Source organism: Bison bison, unplaced genomic scaffold, assembly GCF_000754665.1.
Source record: "Bison bison bison isolate TAMUID 2011002044 unplaced genomic scaffold, Bison_UMD1.0 scf7180017864325, whole genome shotgun sequence".
Taxonomy (NCBI): domain Eukaryota; kingdom Metazoa; phylum Chordata; class Mammalia; order Artiodactyla; family Bovidae; genus Bison; species Bison bison.
The window spans coordinates 3,689,425-3,702,257 of record NW_011494897.1 but is presented as its reverse complement, the minus strand read 5'-3'; the positions used below and the strand labels follow the sequence as shown (position 1 = coordinate 3,702,257).

The 12,833-nt window shown below is 44.7% G+C and overlaps 1 protein-coding gene across 3 annotated transcripts in view; it reads left to right on the top strand.

The window, feature by feature from the left end:
• TGFB2 (transforming growth factor, beta 2) overlaps nt 1–12,833 on the top strand; it is a 95,419-nt gene continuing 82,586 nt past the window's right edge. For 2 of the 3 annotated variants that reach the window (XM_010853272.1, XM_010853274.1), the window contains exon 1: nt 7–497. In XM_010853272.1, coding sequence (XP_010851574.1) covers nt 152–497 — 346 coding nt within the window. In that variant the 5' untranslated portion in view covers nt 7–151. Of the gene's footprint in view, nt 498–12,833 lie in introns of all 3 variants that reach the window. The other variant, XM_010853273.1, reaches the window with a different exon arrangement.

The following is a 12,833-nucleotide window of genomic DNA, read 5'->3' as shown; positions in this document are numbered from 1 at the left end:
TTTCTCTCGGACATTGACTCTCGATTGTTTGCAAAAGTTTCGCATTAAAAAAAATCTACCTGATCTGTACTTTGAGAGTTGCTAGGGTTTTTTTTTTTTTTCTTACTTTTTACTTAAAAGAAAAAAAAATTTTTTTTCCACCTTTAAAAAAATGCACTACTGTGTGCTGAGCGCGTTTCTGCTCCTGCATCTGGTCACGGTCGCGCTCAGCCTGTCTACCTGCAGCACGCTCGACATGGACCAGTTCATGCGCAAGAGGATCGAGGCGATCCGCGGGCAGATCCTGAGCAAGCTGAAGCTCACCAGCCCCCCAGAAGACTACCCCGAACCCGAGGAGGTCCCCCCGGAGGTGATCTCCATCTACAACAGCACCAGGGACTTGCTCCAGGAGAAGGCGAGCCGGAGGGCGGCCGCCTGCGAGCGCGAGCGGAGCGACGAGGAATACTACGCCAAGGAGGTTTACAAAATAGACATGCCGTCCTTCTTACCCTCGGAAAGTAAGTACCGCTCTTCGCTTCCATTCCCCGGGGCTTAGCGCTGCCCGAGGCTTCCAGAACCGCAGCCACTCCAGGGATAGCCCTGCCCTCTGGGGTCCCCGGCTCGCTCCTTCCCCTTCTCCGGTCCTCCGTCCCACCCACCTCCTTGCCAGTTGTGTGCTTGAGAACATTAGGCTTTAAAACGTGGAGTTGCGACTTTATTTTCTCCATTTCTTCCTCTCCCCCACAACGCCCCCGTCCTTTATAAGGCGTTATTCTCTCTCTCTTTTTTTTCCCTCTTCCCTGGAATTTTCGACTCGGCCACCGGCTAGGAGTCAGCCCTCCTCTGTCAAACTCCAGGCACTCCCCGGGGCCGAGTTAAACCGGGAAACCTCGGTGGGTTTGTTTTCTTTGCTCCGATTGGCCTGGAGCCCGCCGAACTGGGGCAGGAAGGGTTAAAAAAAAAAAAAAAGAGTGGCTCAAAACGAGCCTCACCGGAAGGCGCCCCATTCCGTGCCGACCTATCAGCTGATTCTGCAAGCCTTCCCTATTGTCTCTAACTCCCCGAAAAATGTCAGCATCGCCAAGACGAAACCCGATCTGGCGACCCCTCCAAAAACCTACCTCCAACCCCTCAATTCGTGAATCTCTGACCTCGACGGGGTGTTTACATCCCCCCGTCCCCGCCAAGGCGAGATCTTGTAACCACGTCCCCTTTTGATTTCACCTGGAATGGTAGAGAGGACAGCTTCGTTTCTGGCTACGTTTAAAAGAGTTTTTCCTTCATGTTTTTTTTTTTTTCCAGAATCCTCTCAAACCTGCCTTCTTAAAATCGCCGGTGTAGCAAATCCTTTTTCTTAGGCGTTTATCGTTTATCTTTCTCACTCTGGAGCCCGGTGTTCCCTGCCCTTTCATAGGCTTCCTGCAGTCACTTCGTTGCATTCCTGAATCTCAGCGTAGAAGACAGCCGATTTTTTTTTTTTTTTAAACTGGCTTCTCTGAGGGCAGTGTCCTCAAAACCAGCTGGCATACAGTAGCCATGGAAGTGAAATGATTTATTGTTGGAGTTCCTTGGGCGGAAGGGAAAAGGGCAGTTAGCTTAGAATGATTTCCAAGTTCTTAAAAAAAGAAAAAGCAAAGAAGCAGCATATATTGATACCTGAGAGGGTTAAATACCAGGAAGAAGAAAAAGAAAGAAAGAAAAAAAAAAGCTCCAACTTTTGCGTATTCCAAATCCCAAGAAAATACGCTTTTCATTGGTTGCCCATTTCTCTCCGCCCCTTTTCATGCCCTATATACTCTCTGGCTGCCTTCACAAAGTCTCTGTGTCTTGCCTACAGAGATAATATGGCCATCTTGGTAATGTTATCCTAGAGGTTCTAATTGCAGAGAGGTGCTTTTCTTTTTGAATATTTATATTTAGTTTGACAAGTCGTAGTTCCGGGACTTGCCGTGTCTTGTATCTGATGGTCTCAGAATATCGCTGACGTATACAACCCCAGTGTTCCTGGCGACCTCTGTTTTGCTGCAGGATCATCTGTTGTCTAAGAGCAGAGCCGAGATAGGAGATCCTGGCAAGGGGGTCGAATTTATTATTGTAATTATGGCACCATTCACCACAGTGGTGATAATATACACTCCATCTTCGTGATGCGGGGCGGGGGGAGGTGGGTAAGGGGGGTGGGAAGAAGGAAAGCTTTCTACCTGGGGTGGAGCCCTGGAGATATTAGGAAAGAAAGTTCATTGTAATTTAGTCCAAAATCTTTGAGATCCAACAGGGAGTTGAGTCAGTTTGCTTTCTCTAGCACGTGCGACGTTCTACTGGAATTTGGGCAGGCAGGCAGTTATGCAGAATCAGAACAAGCCAACCCTTCAGTGTTTACCTGCAACAGCTTTAATGAACTGCTGGTATTTTCATAACACAGAGGAGGTCTGATCTTTTCCTGATATAGGTGTAGAGAGAGCAAGTTACCCAAGAGGGTTCATTCTTTCAAACCCTCTTCAATCTCAAGAATTGAGATGATCCCACTCAGGATCATAATCATCACCAAACTGGGAAAATTCTCAGATTATTAGGATTTCAGAGGTTGGCATTAAAGATGGGTGTGTGGATTCCCTTCTGTTTCCACTCCCAGCTACAAAGAAATTGAAAACCTCTGATCAGCACAGGATAAAATATACACTATCAGTTTTCCTACAAAGAATGCAGGCTTCTTAAAGTCTAAAAGGAAGTTTAGGAGCAGAAAGTCTTATTAATAGCAGATTTGATACTACTGTGCTAAGACTGTGGATAATTTTATAGAAAGTAGGTTAACTGATTTTCCAGCACTTTCTAGTTATACTGGAATATAGAGAACCCTTCCAAAAAAAAAAAAAAAAGGAAGAAAAGAAAAAAAAATCACTCCACTATATTTTTTAAAGGGCAAATTGAAAGGACAGCATTGGCTTATATACCAAGTCTCCCTCTTGAGGACTGTTCCGCCTAACTTTTAACTTGGTCCTCTCTGAAGCTGCTGTGGGGAGGGAGTGTGCCTGTCATTTCTCAAAGGAAATCCGAGGAGGGTCACGAGCCCCAGGGATGGAGGCATGGGAAAGATCACTGGTTCATTTTTTACCACCAACTTATTAGCGTTCAGGGAGTGACTTCAACTCAAATATTACAAATATGCTCTAATTATACTCAATGAGCTATATATCATTACAGATTCTTGATAGTCCTTTGCAGGACATTTTATACAGTTCAGACGAATATTTTTAGCAAGCGAAGTTTTAAAAGTAAAAATATAAGAGATATTGTATATGCCTTGAAGCATATTTTGTCTTAAATATTATCCTTGGACCAGTGTACTATATAAATACAGTAAATATGAATAGAACTGGCCAGGTGCCAATCTCCTAGGATGAATTTTAGTCAAGAAGGTATGTATGGGTTATAATACTGTGTCAACATTGGAAGAAGGGGTCTGATTAGTTTTGAATTTATTCATATTGATCTTTTCACATGCTGTTAGTTTAAGGCTCAAAGTGGAGTTATACTAAGGTTTACCCACACTTTACCCAGTGGGAATTAGCGGACTTCTCATCCTTTGACAATCCACTGGAACCTCAAGGCACATCTATTCCAAAGACACTGTACTAGGTAGGCTTTAGAAATTTAGAAAGAGTAATTCCACTTAATGGAGTAAGAATCCAAATGATTAACAATTGAAATATGTAGACACTTGGACAGTCAAAAAAGGAAAAAGGATGAGACAAAACTCTCTTTTTTTCTTTCTTTCTCCTCTCTTTCCCATGTAACAAATTTCAGGCAGGTGTCATGGTTCTTATTGTGGTGATGTTACCGCTCTTGCTATTCCCACCCTCAGGGAATGTTTGGCAATGTCTGGAGACATTTTTGGATGTCATGACTGGGGATGGAGAGGCCAGGGATTGCTGTTAACCACTCTAGAATGCACAGGACAGGTCCTCTTCCCATTCCCAACCCCCTTAAATAAAAAAAAATTATGAAATTCCCATGTAGAGAAGCCTGGTAACCCTGGGATTTACTTGGGATTGCTAAATTCTGCAGTAGCACCACCTCCAAGTAATAACCTAAAAACAAAACATCTTTAGGCTCAAAAGGACATTAACATGAAATACACAAATAATCAGTAAGTTTTCTTAAGTAAGTTGGAACATGAATTTCACTCTTTTGTATGATATATAGTATATTATGATGGTCTTAAAGGGCTTCAACGAGAGGCATCAAAACTTGCCATTCATTTAGCCTGAGCAGTAGCGTCACCCCACCCATCTGTAACTTCAGTCAGCAGCAGTATGATGTTAGTCGGGACAGAGAAAAAAGAAGTGTGGGATTATCTTGGATTTTCCTTGCAAGGAAAATAAGCAGCTCATGTTCAGGAAGAGTGGAATCTCCAAGCTACGCAATGGAAGAAAGTCAATAATCATGTTGGTTTATTCTGTCATATTGAATTAGATAAATTCAACTGTACAGCTGGAGATATCATGATGAGGTTTCTTTTGTAATTGACTCACATAAATGCTAAACATTTAATACCAGGCAATCTCATTTTCTATTTCCCCTGTAAATTGCCAAGTGAAATCATGGAACATAGAATGGACACAGTAGTAGCACTATGATTTGGGGCAGGGGTGCAACTTAACACTCTATTCATGGGTATATCTTTTCTATGTATATATTGCTGGTGGTGGTGGTTTAGTCACTAAGTCGTGTCTGACTCTTGCGACCGCATGGACTGTAGCCCACCAGGCTCCTCTGTCCATGGGATTCTCCAGGCAAGAATACTGGAGTGGGTTACCATTTCCTTCTCCAATGCATGGCTGGACTGTCAACCAGTGAAGGAAAACACTAGCAATTGCTAGAATATAGTAGTATTTTTGCTGGACAGTCAGGGATTCTTTTTCTTTTATTGAACTATAGTTGATTTATAATATTGTGTTAGTTTCAGGTGTACAGCCAAGTGATAGGGATTTCGTTTTTGAAGATTCTGTGTGTGTGGATGTGTGAAAAAGAGAGACACAGAGATCAGAGACAGACTTGAACCTCTTCCCTAGACTTCCCCAATGACTGAGTTATTAATACACAGCAGACCAAGTTTTAATTCTCCCACTTGTATTGAATTGCATCATTGCTTGTACTAACTCTAGTGCCTAATTGTGGTCACATTTAACTTAGGCCACGTTCTTCTCTTCTAGGGTTTCCTCTTTTCTTTCTTTTACTTTTCACAGTCTGGGAAAAACCCTCAAAGAAATACACTGGTTATAACTGAAGCAGTTGGGCGTCTTTGTTGCCAAGGGAGGCCGCTCTCCTCTTCTGAGGAGTCCCTACCAACCGGATGGAGGCTGGGCTTTGTCAAGCTGGAGGAGTAGGTGGGGACCCGCTGACCTGGCAGAGGCTCCGGGAGCCGCCTGTGTCTCCACAGCGACCCCTGGGGTCTACTCAAGGAACTGCACTTTTTGAATGCTGTCTTCTCCCTAGTGAAAAGTTGATGTAACCCAGGCACAGCCTCTTTCATATAAAAAGATATGAAAGAATGACAGATCCTGTTTCCTAGAGGAAACTGAGATGTGAAAAAAGGGCTAATGACTCACTGTTAATCCCATATCAAATCTGGGTTAGAACAGAGGAGGTCACCGACTGCTAGGCCTTTGCCCAGAGATTACAACACACTTCAGGCTGCATTTTTCGAAGGTTAGGGAAGAAGAGTGGAGGAGACTACCCCTGAGGGAGATGTGCAAGCCGACCACCAAGGTGGGACTAGGGGATCCTTCTCCCTCCCTGGTCCCACCCACCCCTTTACAAGTTCAGTATTAAGGGGTGGGTGTGTGTGTGTGTGTGTGCGCGCGCGCGCGCGCCCGCACGCGCTCAGTCGTGTCTGACCCTTTATAACCCCATGGATTGTAGCCCTCCAGGTTCTTCTGTCCATAGGGTTTCCCAGGCAAGAATACTGGAGTGGGTTGCCATTGCCTTCTCCAGGGGAATCTTCTGAACCCCGGAATCGAACCTTCATCTTACATGTCTCCTGCATTGGCAGGGGATTCTTGGCCACTAGCGCCCCCTGGGAAGCCCAGTATTAAGGTGAGCAGGGCGGGGAAGAGCTCTGGCTGCAGCTCCCTCAGCCCGCCTCATGGAGCACTTCCGGGACTGCTCAGCCTTCCTCATGGAGCACTTCCGGTCCTGCTCAGCCCTCCTCTTGCAGCACCTCCGGTCTTGAGTGACCCTGGAGAGAGGGTGTGGGTTTCCCAAATGTGCTCATTCTCCCTGTCTGCCGAAGGGTGGATCTACTCTGCCCATGCTGAATAGCTTGATGAAACGTGCCTCTGGCCGAGATAAACAAAAGTTTCCACTGTCATTTTGAAACCACATGGTGTGCTTTGTCTTTTACTCTTCTTTAAACAAGGATAGTTGTTGACCTAGGAATTCAGTGTCTTCCAGGTAGTTTCACTTTAATCACATGCTAGGGACTGTTTGATGGGTTTGTTTAGACTGCAGAGCTTGCTTCCATCCTGTGTTTGAGAGAAATTCGAGTCACGCTGCAACCACAAGTCGGTTTCGGTGGTTGTCACGGGTTTTGTTTCTTTTCTAACCTCCGGTAGGTTAGAACAGTTCTGTGCTGTGACCACCACTTTACTGCCAGATGGGCTTGGTGGCCTCAGCTCTTCATAAACTCTCCCTGTTGACCTTTTCCCCACAGGCTCTAGATTGCCTTCCTGTTCTCTCTTCTGGAATACCTGTGTGTAGGGTGGGGAACTTCATTGACTCATGCCTCTGTTTCTTCATTTGTAAAGATGAATAAGATGCTGGCTTCCTAGGGTTGCAAAAGACTGACCATGACCTGTGTAAAGAAGTCCCAAACCCTGCCTCTGGCACTTAGTGGACCTTCCTTGCAGAGTACCTATTAATCACTGATTCCCAAAGACCGTTGATTTTAAAGTGAACCCTTTTTTTATGTGCCCTGAAGAAAGAAACATCACTGAAAATTGACTATAACATGCCACTGGTTATGAGATATAAAAAAGATATTTTAGAGGTGTTCTGATGTGATTAAAAGTAACACTCTGGGGACCACTCCCACCAGCCCAGGATGTCTCAGGACCTCCATCTCATTCATTTCTTTGTAACTTTCCCTCAGAGGATCTGTTTGCATGGCTCCCTGGGATAGGTCCTTAGGTGATTTTTGGCACCTAAGAGGGTGGGAACAGAGACTGGCAGGGCTGGTAATCTAGCAGGCCCATCATTGTCTAATCCTAATATAGGAAGGCCTTGAGAATTTTGGCTTTGTAGATAAGATCTCAGATATCTTAGATAACATCCAAGATCTTTCAGGGTCTGGTCCCTCCTCCTTGATCAGCATCCCGCCCCCAACTAAATCCTCCCATGAAAACTACACTCCAGCCAGATCACTCTCTTTGCTTTTACCCAAAGGGGCTATTTATTTTCCTGCCATTAGGCCTTTGTTTATGCTGTTTCTTCCACTTAGAGAGCCGTCTTTTAACACCTTTAAGCATCCTTTGAGGTTAAATGAGTGCCATCTCCTTATGAAACCTTCTTTGATGTTCCTCGTCATATTTAATTAGCTCTTCCTCTGTATGCACTCTCACAGTACTGATACTCATCTCTATCTCAGCCTCTTTTCTTTTGCTGTAGGTAAAATCTAGCTGTGTCCTGACCTGTCTTCATCGGTTGGTGACCTACCTCAGAACAAGAACTCACTTGGACTTAGCTATGTTCTTACAGCTTATTGTTTTTGCTCAACCAATACTTAATAAATGAATGAGGGTTTCCCTTTAGAGAATAAGACTAAGTCACCAGAAGAAAGATCTATGAGTTGAAAGCATAGTTGAAAGACCAGGAGATGTGGACAGATGGAAATCTTACCTCTGTTATCAGGGAAACCATGCCTGATGGATCTTGTTCCTATGCTAAAGGCAATACCAGGGCTTTCAGAACCACCCAGTTCCTGTTTCCAATTTTGCAGATAAGAATGAAAATGCTGGTGATAATGATGATGATGAAAGCTAACCCTCAGCGGGTACACACTATGTGCCAAGCATAGTTTTAAATATTTCATATGTGTGCACATATTTCATTCTCACAAGTAACCCTGTATAGTCTGTTCAAGTATTTTCCCTGCAACATCTGAGGACATGGCTGTAACTATTTCTATCAGCGATGTCTTATTGAAAGTCAGGCTTTTAGGTATAAGTAATAGTGAGTGAAGTTGCTCAGTTGTGTCCGACTCTTTGCGACCCCATGGACTGTAGCCTACCAGGCTCCTCTGTCCATGGGATTTTCCAGGCAATAGTCCTGGAGTGGATTGCCATTTCCTTCTCCTGGGGATCTTCCTAACACAGGGATCGAACCCAGGTCTCCTGCATTGTAGACAGACGCTTTACCATCTGAGCCACCAGGGAAGTCAGGTATAAGTAATAGAAGCCCTAAATAGAGATCAGGAAACAGAGAGCATGACTTTTCCTGCCCTCTTGAAAACTGACATAGAACATCCCTGAAAGGGTGGTGACTTTCCTCTCCTGGCAGGAATTCTATTCCTAGAAGCTCTGCATTCTTCCCCTCCAGAAGGCACTATATTTTTGAATCCTTTTCTACAGCCCTGGGTCTTTTTTCTTGTCTTTAACACATTCTGCTTTTATCTCTGCAGGTAGTTGATACAAATATTGTGATCTTTCTAGTCTCCTGGTCTTCATCTTGAACTGCCATGATTTCTTTGCAAAACTTTTCTAAATTTGATTAATAGGAGATTCATCTTGTCTCTTGAAAACGGATTGGGTAAGGCAGGATGGTGTTGTCTAATGAGCACAGGCTTGAGAGCCAGACAGACCCAATAAGTAAAAGAAAGAGAATAAGTAAAAGGGAATTGCACCAGAACAGTCTCAGAGGTGGAAAGGGAAAAGGGAGCTTCAAAGACAAGCAGCCCTACTCTAGGCCGATGGAAGTTGTTAAAACGTGGTCTTGTCTGGGTGAGCCACCTGACTGTCTCAGTGCAAGTTATTCAAACTGCCTCAGGGACATTTCAGTTGCTTCCTGCTGAGGGGTTTCCCAGGTGGCGCTAGTGGTAAAGAACCTGCCCTGCCAGTGCAGGAGACATAGACTCGGGTTTGATCCCTGGGTTGGGAAGATCCCCTGGAGTAGGAAATGGCAACCCACTCCAGTATTCTTGAAAATCCCATGGACAGAGGAGCCTGGCAGGCTACAGTCCTTGGGGTCACAGAGTCAGACACGCCTGAAGCGACAGTCTGTAATTTCATATGCCATTTAGAGCGCTCATTAATTGTAACATGCCATTGTTTCTAAGAGATCATTGGGATTTTAGAGGTATTAAAATATGAAAAATACCTAGCATCAGGGAAGTCATGTTTGTGGATTGCAAGAGTAGCAGTCCATGTGTATATAGCAGAGTGCTCTGTCCTGGAAACACATTGAAAATAAAATTAAGAGGGGGCATGATATCTGCCCTCAGGAAACGTTTCTATTTAGTAAACTTTCAGAGCCTCTGACTGGCAATAGCCACCTCTGGCACAGGAGATCTGCATCCTGGATCCCTCCCAGCTGGAGTGTCTTGCTAGGCATGCTCAGTGCATTAATATCAGGGTTTATTTATTTATTTATTTTTTGACATCTCAGGGTGTTGCAAGGGCCTGTACATTTCTAGGGAAATTTTTTTTGAAATGATTTTAACTGATCTCTCTGAATATGCGTATGAGTTACATAATACTTGCCTCTTTATCTTTCTGGGCCCTAAAGGCTGAAATCCAACAAAGGTTGGGGTTGGATGAGGGAGGATATTGTTCATAAAAGGCTAACATGCCGAGGGGCTTCTGGGCAGCTTGTCTCTGGGCCACGCTCGGCCCCTTCTCCCAGGTCCCTTGTCTCATCACCTCCCCTGGTGAGAGGCTCTGTTGAGAAGGTAGCCAGGATGTTTGGACCTCATCTCACGTTCATGATCAGGAACCAGCCACAGCGGTTTCTTCACTGCCAGGCAATTTATTTATTTATTAATTATTATTTTCTAACATTTTTAAAGACTTTTAAAAAAAATGCAGACCATTTTTAAAGGTTTTATTGAATTGGTTACAGTATTACTTCTTCTTTTTTTTTTTTTTTCCTAAATTCTGGATTTTTGGCCACGAGGCATGTGAGATCTTAGCTCTTTGACCAGGGACCCAACCCACAACCTCTGCATTAGAAGGCGAAGTCTTAACCACTGACTGCTGGGGAAGTCCCAGGCAATTCATTTAGCAACAGACTTCAGCAACAAAATGCCATTACAGGGTAGAAGTCTCCCAGAGGAGGACGGGTGGGAAGAAGGGGAGAGGGTGGTGAGAAGTTGCTGCAAAGGGTTTGAGGAGGAAATGAAAACTGAGGAGGTGTTGTCCGAGAGGACAGGCCACACTCGGGCAGGAGCAGCTGTCATTAGAGTAAGATGCTCTCTGAGTGACGCAGCATCCTGGCTTTCCTGGAGCAACCGAGTAAAACCACTTCATTGGTGTGAGAGGGCACTGCTGTCCCAAGGGAACCAAGTTTACTGGGCTTAGGGTCTGTTAGGGGGCTTCCCTGTGACTCAGTGGTAAAGAATCTGCCTGCAATGCAGGAGACCCTGGGTTGGGAAGATCCCTGGGTCGGGAAGGTCCCTTGGAGGAGGGCATGTCAACCCACTCCAGTATTCTTGGCTGGAGAATTCCATGGACAGAGGAGCCTGGTGGGCTACATACAGTCCATGGGGTCACACAGAGGTGGACACGAGTGAAGCAACTAAGCAGAGTATCAGGAGCTGTTAGAAGGAGGGGAATGCCTTCTTGTGCCCACAAGCTCTTCTCTGTGGACCAACCCCATCCCCTCCTTCTCAGAAATGAGCCTTTGGACTTGGTTCTGCCTGATAAGCCAGAAATGTGGGGCTTAGATGTCCCCTTTAATCACAACAACTTGAGGAACTTAAAGCAAATGGAAAATGCTTTCTGGATGTTGCAAAGCCCAGACCTTCTGGAAATAGTTCGGATGCATTTCCAGCCTCCTCAGGCAGCTGTTTGCTCTCACGCTGGCATGTGGCACGCATCTCTGTCCACAGAGAGAGTGTGGCTCTTCCTTCAGGCCTTCCTCGCGGCCTCCACATGGGTCATTAGGAAGCAGGACGTTCCTGAGGAAGAGACGTGGTGTTTTGGAAAGGAGGGTCACGAGGCAACCATGAGCCCGAGTAACACTTGGGCTGCTTTTTTGGAGATGTTAGTTTCAGGAAGCCCTGTAGCATCTTTCCAGTCTCAAGGAGGAAAAAGAAAAATGTTGTGACTTTGACCTTGGCTCAGTTCATTTGGCTTTCCCTATCTAACCCACACCACACTGACAGATTCCACATCTGTCTTGACAAGCGTGTTCACAAATAACTGCTCATTCATAACTTCAGGCTGTTGTCACAGCTCTTGTTTGTTACTCCAGCATGTGAATGAGAAGGCAGAGTTTGGTTTTAAGAGACATGTTGATCTCAGAGGAATAACTGTCTAAACGAGGAGACAGTAGTTTTTCATGCATTTTAAGGTCACTAAAGTATATTATTGCACATAAATGGGAATTTTCTAAGAACTATAACCTAAGTTTTGGAGTCATTTCTGTATTGGGAATTCAATAGTTCTTAGACCAAATTCAACTAAGGTTATTCTCTCTAGATCATATGTAGCAGTAACTTTATTATTCCTTCCATTGGTGGGGGGGTTTATTCTTAAAGCATTATTTATTTCCCTATCTGGGCTCCCCAGGTGGCTCAGTGGTAAAAAAAAAAATCTGCCTGCCAGTGCAGGAAACCTAGGTTCAATCCCTGGGTTGGATGATCCCTTGGAGAAGAAAATGGCAACCCACTCCAGTGTTCTTGCCTGGATAATCCCATGGACAGAGTCTTGCAGGCTACAGCCCATGGAGTTGCAAAGAGTCGGACACGACTTAGTGACTGAGCACACAGCACATTTCCCTGTCCGTTGGCTTCATCTCGTTTTCACTTCGGTTTTGACAACTTAATGACTATGCCATTGAAGTGATTCTTTCCTTATAATAAACTCCTATCATTAAGTTGCTAGCTGAGAAAGGCCAAAAAAAGAAAGAAAAATAGGTGGCTGACTTAACTCTGATTTGACTTTAGAAGGAGGAAAAAAAAAAAAAAGAAAATCACAGACTGAGGACATGTCTTTACAGAAGATGGATGATTTGGTAAAGGAATTGGCTGCTTGGAAGTCTGTCAGGGCTTTCTGGAAGAAGGGTTTCCACATCCAAGCTTGCATCTTAGCATCTGGCTCCGGAAGTTAAGGAGAGAGAAACAGAGCTTTTACCCAGAAATAGCTGGGCAGAACCAAAGGAGAATGATGGCTATCACCTAAGGTTCTCAGACAGCGGTTCTCACTCAAGCTTTAGGTTGTTAAGTGTGTTAGTAGAGTTTGCTGTTCATATGTGTGAACTCAGTCCTGAATGGCCACTATTTCACCTACTGTGCTTTACACCTCTGTGGAATGAGGTGGCAGCCGCTGGTTTGTCTTGAAGCAAGATATATTTCAGAAGAATTCCGCTGTCAGAAAGCATCACCATCAACAATGAAACTATGTGTATAGGGTCAGGTCTAGTTTCATTAATTCTTTGGCAGCTGTACCCAGATTCTAGAAAGAGGGTCTTGAGCCAAACTGACCCTGAGTCGTTAGACGCTGGGGATCAGCAGTTTGTAAGAAACCTTGGTTGGGAATCCTCTGAGAGGAGTAGAAACTCCCTGTCATCTCGTGCTGGGAGAGATAACGGTGCCCACTTCTGGAACTGTTGTCATCGTGAGAGAGATGTCTGTGTGGAGG